General features: G+C 39.4%; 1 protein-coding gene across 1 annotated transcript; it reads left to right on the plus strand.

Moving 5' to 3' along the window:
- The first annotated feature begins 222 nt into the window (after positions 1-222).
- On the plus strand, positions 223-5,444 carry cyp7a1 (cytochrome P450, family 7, subfamily A, polypeptide 1). The gene is made up of 8 exons (XM_070974669.1): positions 223-305; positions 1,417-1,657; positions 1,793-2,002; positions 2,180-2,374; positions 2,486-2,685; positions 4,594-4,724; positions 4,853-5,031; positions 5,142-5,444. The coding sequence occupies exons 1-8, from the start codon at positions 223-225 to the stop codon at positions 5,442-5,444; spliced, it is 1,542 nt and encodes a 513-aa protein (XP_070830770.1).
- Positions 5,445-9,502: the final 4,058 nt, after the last annotated feature.

Here is a 9,502-nt window from a genome sequence, read left to right on the forward strand (position 1 = left end):
ACTTACATAATTTGTAGTGACAGGCAGTGTCACGTTGCATTTATTGTCTCTGGTTTGGAAAGCTTTTGGAAAACATCTTTAATGCAGATTCTTCTCTCTAGCAGGCAACAGTTACATATTAATCACAGTTCCTTTCAGTGTGATCTGTGTGGAGCATTAATAGCAGTGAGTGAGCCTTCTGCTGTGTTGGATCTTCCTCTCATCATCATCAACATCATCACCATGATAATAAGCTTTGCTCTCATTTGGGCAATAGTGGTGGGATTCTGCTGCCTTCTATGGCTTGCTGTGGGGATACGGCGCAGGTAATGCATTTTTTTTAGTACTTCAAGCTCTTGTATTTTAATTACACAGTGTTGCTAGAACATTAATCAGTAATGATAATTTCTGAACTACACTAATTTTGGGGCACACAGACCAACACCAATATAGTTTTTAGAGCCAAGCAAAAACACTGCATTAATTATGTGGCCACTAATGTAAGCACACCACTGTGAATGACACAAGTATGCATTTAGTGTGTGCTAATCAAACAAAAGCTTTTGTAAAGATGACTGAAATTGTTTGGAATGATGTTGATTCTCAAACATTGTCCCCAGTGTGCTGTTAGTGCTTAGCTGCTGCTGTCAAACCATACTTTGTGTACTCACTAGCCATGCATATTCAGAATGAAGATGTAGCTGTCTATGAAGATGTAGTTTTATGTAGCTAAAATTGCTAGGCCACCAGGGTGCCAAGGGTTAAGGTACCAACCATGAACTTCAAGCAGGATGACCTTTGTTGCATGTCATCCCCAATTTTTTCCCCTCATTTTCTCATTATCTCCCCACTGGCTATCTAATGAAGACAAAAAAGTTCCATAACAAATAGAAGCAAACAAATAATTAAAAAAAAAAAAAAAACTATATTAGGCCACTGGGGTGCCCCAGTCTTACTTTTTAAGATGTATTAATTTATTAATCAATTGATTAATTAATGAATTAATTGCACTATACTTTGTGAGTTGTAGGCTTTCAGATTATCTTAGTAGAGTAATTCAAAAACAATTTGTGTATGTCTTATATGTTTTTTGTATGGCAAAAAAACAAACAAAAAAACAAGGTAATAAAGCTTAAAACAAGATTTCATCAATACAGACAAAGAGCAAAAACTTCCATGAGCTGGCTGTAGGTTGGATCGCTATAGCTGAGTAATAGTACAGCTATAGTCAGTAATAGTAAGTAGCAAAATGAGCATTAACTCCTATAAATATGTCAGGGACTAATAGATTGAATGAAGACAATCCTCATAACCTCTCTCTGGCCAGACATGCAACTGAGCCCCGATATAGAAAACACTTGTTGTTGTTGCACTTGTTTTTGTTTAATACTGAGTATTATCTGCTAACTGTTTGGTTTTATTAATCAATGCCCATAGGCAACCTGGTGAGCCTGCAATTGAGAATGGCTTCATCCCCTATCTGGGTTGTGCTCTGCAGTTTGGGGCCAACCCTCTCCAGTACCTCCGCAGTCGCCAGAACAAGTATGGCCATATTTTCACCTGCAAGATCGCAGGCCAGTACATCCACTTCCTGTGTGACCCCTTCTCTTACCATTCAGTCATCAGACAGGGGAGACACCTGGATTGGAGGAAGTTCCATTTTGCTACATCCGTCAAGGTCGATTTCTGCAATGTCATCTTTTATTATCATACGATGATCTGTCGGGATATTTTTCTTCTTCCATAGATGACTTTTTCATGCCATCTGTGAGTCCTCCAATGATCCTAAACCTCTTCTTCCTTACCTCATCAGGCATTTGGCCATGACAGCTTTGACCCTCGCCATGGCCACACCACAGAGAACCTTCATCAAACTTTTTTGAAGACACTGCAAGGTGAGGCTCTGCCCTCCCTGATAGAGACCATGATGGGCCACCTCCAGGATGTTATGCTGAGGTCAGACACGCTCAGCCCCAGCAAGGACCACTGGGAGGTGGATGGCATCTTTGCTTTCTGTTATAAGGTCAGTAATTGTACTTTAGACTGAATGTCATGGCAGCGACTCAATAAAAATCAAGTTCAGGTTTGAACACTGAGATACTGAGTTTGCATTTCTATAGCCTCCATGCCTGACATTTGGACTCAAAAACAATGTTCTCAACAGTCCTAACAGGTTTCCTTCTGTCCTGCTGTCCTCCAGGTGATGTTTGCATCTGGCTATCTCACTCTGTTTGGTAAAGAGCTTGGTGAAGATAAGTGTCAGGCTCGGCAGGCAGCTCAAAAAGCCTTGGTGCTCAACGCTTTAGAGAACTTCAAAGAGTTTGACAAGATTTTCCCAGCATTGGTGGCTGGCCTGCCCATCCATGTCTTCAAGAGTGCCTACAGTGCCAGAGAAGTTAGTGTAATTTCCCTCCAACTATCAATGGAAGAAAAGGCCATATAAACACAAGAGAAATGTGTGTATTGGATATGAATGCCTTTTTGTACATTCTTCTCAAATGTCTAGAATCTAGCGAAGACAATGCATCCTGAAAACTTGTCCAAGCGGGAGAATGTTTCTGATCTGATCTCTATGAGGATGATCCTGAATGATTCCTTATCTACCTTTAATGACATCAGCAAGGCCAGGACCCATGTCGCTCTACTCTGGGCCTCACAGGCTAACACCCTGCCTGCTACCTTCTGGAGTCTCTTTTATATGATCAGGTAAGCTGACAGTTCTGTCAGGAAACAGAACAGAACTGACGGCTCAACTCACCAGGCAATAGTGGTTCAGAGTTCTGGTATGTCTGAACAGATTTGGTTAATCTATATATTTCTGTTTCATTTGTGCTATTCTTGACTGTGACAGTGATTAATCATTTAAACAATCAAGGACTAATGTCATATTTGAAACTTTGATTTTTGGCTATAACTGGCTGGTCTAACTCATTAAACCAGTTTAACACAATAGGCCAATGTTTGTGAAACTACAGCCCATGTAACTAACATGCTTGTTATAATACAAATGATTTATTACCCCAAGTACTTAATAGAATATGCAGTAGCTTGGTTTGGTAACCAGTTACAGTTAAGGCCATCAGGAACTGCTTTGCTGTATTAGCTGACTATTTAACTAGCTAGCTTGGTATTGCACACATACACCGATGCATTTAAGACAGATGAAATATTTGAGGTAGAAAGTTGTGTTAAGTTCACTGTAGAGCAGAGTTGCATTGTGGTGTTGCAACAAGTCTGACAGAAAGGCATATCAGCTGGGTCTATATGAGCATGTAGAGCATAGGAATGTAACAAAATGCAGACATTGTACCGTGATTTTGTATAACGAATTGTCATCGGATAGTGCAGCCAATTATTTATAAGAAGGCAAGTATGATAAAGTTGTAAAGTTATTTTAGCCTTATTAAATCTTACAATTACAGTGATCAACTCACAAGTCAGTTATTAGTGACAGTGACATTGTGAGAAGCATCAGCACCATTTATAGTACTCCACATCAAAGAAGCAAGACTATTACAGCCTGTAACAAATTTCATTCTACTCTCTCACGTATGTATTATTTCATACTGGCATGAACTGAAAAAGACTAGGGCTGTAAAAACTGGTCAAAATGCCAAAAATGAGTCAGTTATTCCTTGAATCATTTGAATATCTATTTTTGTGAATTATGCCCATAAACCAATACAATGAGACACATACAACTGAACTTCAACAAACATGTCTTTTGTAAAATCTACATAACTACACACTACAAAATGAACAAAGAAAATAACGTCTTTAACTGTATTGGTGAATTATGCACTTGTATCAACTTGAGCTACATTTCATTCTCAATAAATGAAAGTGACGTTGCGTGCAGAATTCCAACTGGTGGCAGGGTCCATGTGTCCTGCAAGATTTCAATGTCGCACTCAAACAGTAGGAATTCTAATCATGTATTATCTGTCTATGGACTGTATTTTCCCATGATTTTTTGCGTCTAAGTGACTCATGGAGACAAGTTTTTCCAGTTTTTAGCGAGAGCGCTGCAGCTGGCAGCCATCAAATGACTTGCAATGCAATCCTCCTAGCTGCACACTGTCAGTATATGTCCAGAGAGCTTGTTTTTGCCAATGACAGGCTCAGATTGTTATCTTGCAGTGCAGTACATTCAGTATAGCAGTCCAGGCCCATGCAAGAGCAGCTACCATGGTATTGCTGCTTTTTCATCACTGAACGTCTTTTTTTTTTTTTTTTTTTTTTTTTTAGCATGTTGATTGTATATTCAAATTTAGTATATTCATTGACAGCCCTAGAAAACACTCACTATTTTTAATAACTTAAAAGCTGGAAGACAATTCAGATAAAGTACATGTATACACACAATAACAACAATAATGATTACAATAAATCACAGCCCATAAATATATGATAATAATATAATAATAATGCTTATTTCTCCTTTCAAAGTTCCTGGCCAGACAGGCCTTGCCCCCTGGGGCCAGCCCATAATGCCAGATCTGGTGTATTTGTTCCTGGATAGGATGAATTGAAAATAAGTTTTCAGATATCAGTGAACAACACTGCATTCATATCAGTGACATGTTACTAGTGGGTTCCTGTGTCTGTTCTCAGGAGTCCAGATGCTATGAAAGCAGCTCATGAGGAAGTGCAGAAAGTTCTGGAAGATTCTGGTCTAACAGCTGACCCCAGCAACCCCACACTGAAGCTAAGCAGGGATCAGCTGGATAACATGTCTGTTCTAGGTAATATCAATGTAAGATTGATAGAATCTTTAATAATAATAACAATACTAACAACAACAACAACAACAACAACAATAATAATAATAATGATATTTGTACAACAACTAATATGTGTTTTCTGTCTATAGACAGCATTATAAAAGAAGCCATGCGTCTTTCCAGTGCTTCCATGAATGTGCGTATGGCCAAGGAGGACTTTTTGCTTCATCTTGACAACCAAGAAGCCTACCGGATAAGAAAAGACGATGTCATTGCCCTATATCCACCCATGTTGCACTACGATCCAGAAATCTATGAGGATCCCTATGTAAGACCTTTATGTAATTATCTTGAATCTTCTTCACAAAATCACCATAATTTGTTTTGCTCACTTGAGAACTCATCTTCCTCTCTCCCTCTGTCCTCTTCGCATTGCAGGAGTACAAGTTTGACCGTTTCCTGGATGAGAAGGGCCACGAGAAAACCGCTTTCTACCGCAGTGGCCGAAGGCTGAGATACTACTACATGCCCTTTGGTTCTGGGGTCACTAAATGCCCAGGCAGATTTTTTGCTGTGTATGAGATCAAGCAGTTTCTGACTCTAGTGCTGTCCTACTTTAACATGGAACTATTGGACCCTGCTATCAAAGTCCCACCTCTTGACCAGTCCCGTGCTGGTCTTGGAATCCTCCAGCCTACCTACGATGTGGACTTCAGGTACAAGCTGAAATCAGGCCACTAGGCTCTGTCATGCAGAGGGATTGAAGTACATATTGTACATACTGTATATTTAATAGTGTTAATGAAGATGCTTTGCTGTATGTATGAAAGACTGAATTATATTTTTTGTAGCTTTAATTTTGCTGCTGAAGAACATGTATTCTGCACATACAGGTGGAGCCCTTACAAACTGTTAGAAGCTGCCAAATGTTTAACGAAACACTTCCTGTCTATGTTAGAGCTGGGATAGCATCTGTAGAGTAAAAATGCCATAGAAATAACCTAAGCCATAGAAATTTAGATTATTGTGCATTAAAGTGTTTTTGCATGTTTGGCCCATTTGCTAAAAATATTAAAAGTTACATTACTGCCAACTGCTTTTCATCTCAGATTTTTCCTACTTATTATTATTTTGAATTCTGTGATTTGTTTCCCATTGATGTGTCGATTTTTTTTGTATACTTTGCAATAAATTTAAGTGCTGCTTCAAAGACTCCTCTGCACTGTCAGGAATAATTTTTTTTTTTTTTTCTTAATTGAGTAATGTTATCTCCCTTCGTGTAGCTAAAATCTCCGTGTTAAAAAAAAAAAACACACATCCTCAGTGGTAGCTGACACTGAAGTTTTCAGTCTTTGAAAATGGATTGGTCTTGGAAAGGTTCATAGTAATGTTAATCTGGCAATAGACAAGTTTTTTTGCTTTAACTTAACATCATAAAGTCGTAAGCACTAATGTAATGTAGTAATGTTGATTGCACAATGCACCCAGTCAGGCAGAAAATAACATGATACCAGCCTAGTTTGCATTTCTCTACACATACACACACAAAGAATGCTACTCCACCCTGAGAGGCCAACCTCTGCTGTAGTTATGTGTTTTGCAGTGTGTTGTTGGTAGTTGCTGGGCTCTGGGGAAAACACAAAGCAAGCAGGTTGTCTTTCTTTCTAAGCATGCAAAAACATAACAAAACTGGCATGTTCCTTTAAGCTCTAGAGCTTAGAGTGTTTAATTTGTGTTAAATGGTAGCATAAACACAGTAGCTCATCCATCCTGCTCTACTACTATTTTATTTCAAAGCCAAAATCTAGATAGATAGGACAGTGTGCACAGAAGTATAAAGTTCCCATGGAAGGACTAGTGGAGTGCTAAACAAAGTGCTAAGAAGGGACTTGCAGTGGATGCTAAACGTGTGTTGCTTAAGTAACCACCAACTGCTGCGAACTGGTGAACATGGCTGGATCCATGAAGGCAGCCTCCGAGACTGACGGAAGCCATTTTATTATCAGGGAATAGAGTATTGATGGTTTTCTTGCCGGGTTCAGCTAAAAGGACCACTAGCTAGCTACAGCTGCAGCCAGCTACACTTAGCAGCAGTTAGTGGTTACTTTAGCGACAAGCAGCAGTGTCTGTCCATCAGAAAACTCTGGAAATCACCTCAGTGCAGTAATGTTATTCCCTGTCATTAAATTGGCCTCCATGGATCTCTGAGGTTGTGTTCTGTCCCAGTCTGGTCGTGTTCACTGGGAGGCTGCTGGTTGGATGCAGCTAGTGGTTACTTAAGCAACAAAGCTATTTGTCTAGAACTGGTGCAGAGCAGTTGGAGGACATCAGAGTGAAAACCAGAAAATATTTTACCCATAAAATATGATCCACTTTCACCCAAATCAGTCCATCAACTTAAAATTTTGTTTTTGTTCAAGTGGTCTATGAGGCTGCCCCCCAAAACACTCCATTCCAGCGGCATCCTTCTCTTTATATGTCATGGCAGCATCATAAAAATTCAGAGTATTTCATTGGGTACAAAATTAGAATACACCCGAAAGTGCAGGATAAGTCATCAACATTATTTAGAATTTTCCAGGCTTTCTATGGCAAACTCTATTATATCATTTTGACATTCAATAGGAAATAAAGTAATTCAGATGCATGAAATAAATGAAGGAATGCTCACTGGTGCAATTGTTTCTGCTGCTTAGCTGGTGTTTGTGAGTGCTGACTCAACAGGGAGTTGATAACAGATGGTAAGGACATCAGTATGTAGCCATTGTCACTGCTTTGAGAAAGAAGGCAATTCTGTTATTGATAATGCTGTTTTCACATGAAACTCTCCAATCAATGTTTATATGTGTTTACCTTCCAATTTCTAAGTGTAAATGCTGTGAGTAGACTAAATTTGGTGAGCTGTGTGTGTTCACGTGTGTTGACATATACATGTTGTGCAAATCAATAAGTTTGTACACTATGTGCTGTTGTCTGTTAAACTCAAAGTACAACAGAAAAGCTTTCTCTTCCAAGAACTTCAACACATTATATCACTCTCTTTTTCTTTTCCTCTCTCTCTCTCTATATATATGTATGTATGTGTGTGTGTGTGTGTGTGTGTGTGTGTATATATATATATGTGTGTGTGTGTGTGTGTGTGTGTGTGTGTGTGTGTGTGTGTGTATGCTGATCAAAGACCTTCAGAAGAAAGAGCAAGTATCACTTGTCATTTGATAATATTACAATGGGGTTAAACATGGGCACTTTCTTGACTTTCAGAGGGCTGACAGCCTGGATGCAGCAGGGTTAACCAACTTTATCATAAAATGCCTTGGCCTGGTTGGTCAGGGCTATGGTGGTGTTGCCATTGTGAGTGGCAAGCAGTCAGATGTGTCAACAAGGGTCCAAGAAGTTCCAAAGCATGCATTTTATGTGCACTGTAATGCTCATTGTTTGAACCCTGTGATTGTGGATAGTGTCGAGTCATTCTCTGAGACTGCTTACTTATTCACTTCTTCAGAAATGCTTTTATGTATGTACACACAAAGTGGCTTGAAATTCAGTTGCTGCTCATTGTAGGTTTTGAAAATGTATTGTTTTCTATGCACCCTGTGTGTCTTCACTCAGAGTTAAAGAGCCTAGCCAGCTATAAGAAGAAGAAGAAGAAGAAGAAGAAGAAGAAGAAAAATCTTTTAACCACAGAAGATCAGAAATTAGGTCATAAAGTTGATCAGATATGGTGACTGCTAGGTCGTACTGTTATGTTGTAGTGGTACAAAAAAGCCCCCAATGAAGAACACCAAAGCAGGCAGGATGAAGAAACAAAACGAGAGCTTTAATAACAAAAAAAAAGCTCCTCCCAGCCAACAAAATAGGCAGGCAACAAAAACTGCGGGAGAATTCAAGAACAAATGAGAAATAAGTTAATAACTAAACCAATAACAAACTAGTACGACAGGGGTTATCAAACTTGTCACTCAAAGGTCAGCATCTGATATTTATTCAAGGTCACAGGTTCAGAACGATTGGCAATAACAAAATAATATTTAATCAAATTATTAAGATCACATCTCTTGTGATTGGGCCTGCGTAAAACTGAGGCAGACAAAGCTCAGGCCGTTATATTTATTTCTGACTCGGACATGTTCTTATAACTGCATTCACACTAGTTGTAGAAACTGTTTTCAAGAGACAAGAGTGTATAGAAATGTAATTTCTGTCTCAGGACGGGGTGGACCTCTTCCACTGGTGGGTAACAAATGCACAAATTTTCTGAATTCATTATTTGACTTACTGTCTGGTCTGGATGTGGACTGAGGTCCAGACTTATAGAAGGCCTGCAGTAGGGCATGAGGAACACATGCAGGAAGACTGATGAAAGACACAATAAGCAAATGTAGCCAAGCTGGGGGGTATTCCAGGTAGGAGGTTCAACAAACTCTGAGTTTATCTCTGAACTCTGAGTTGACTTACTCTGAGATGGGAAACTCTGAGTATCCGGTTCCAGAACAGCTGATCTGAGTTAGTTCAATCAACTCTGAGTATGTTAACCTTGAGTTGCGCGCGTGCACAACCACTATAGCCATCATCAATAGAGCCCCGATACCACGAGTCACCATGACAACTGGAAAAAAAAAACAACAAGAAAGATCAAGTTATTTTACCCCAATGGAGTTGGGGGTCTTATTGCAGGCCTATGTGGAGTATGACCACATATTTTGGTGTAAATATATCACCGCTGCAGCAGCGAAGGAGAGAGAAACGGCATGGGAGAAAACTGCTACAAGAGTCAACGCGTAAGTTTGAATGTACTATTC

Source organism: Chaetodon trifascialis, chromosome 11, assembly GCF_039877785.1.
Source record: "Chaetodon trifascialis isolate fChaTrf1 chromosome 11, fChaTrf1.hap1, whole genome shotgun sequence".
Taxonomy (NCBI): domain Eukaryota; kingdom Metazoa; phylum Chordata; class Actinopteri; order Chaetodontiformes; family Chaetodontidae; genus Chaetodon; species Chaetodon trifascialis.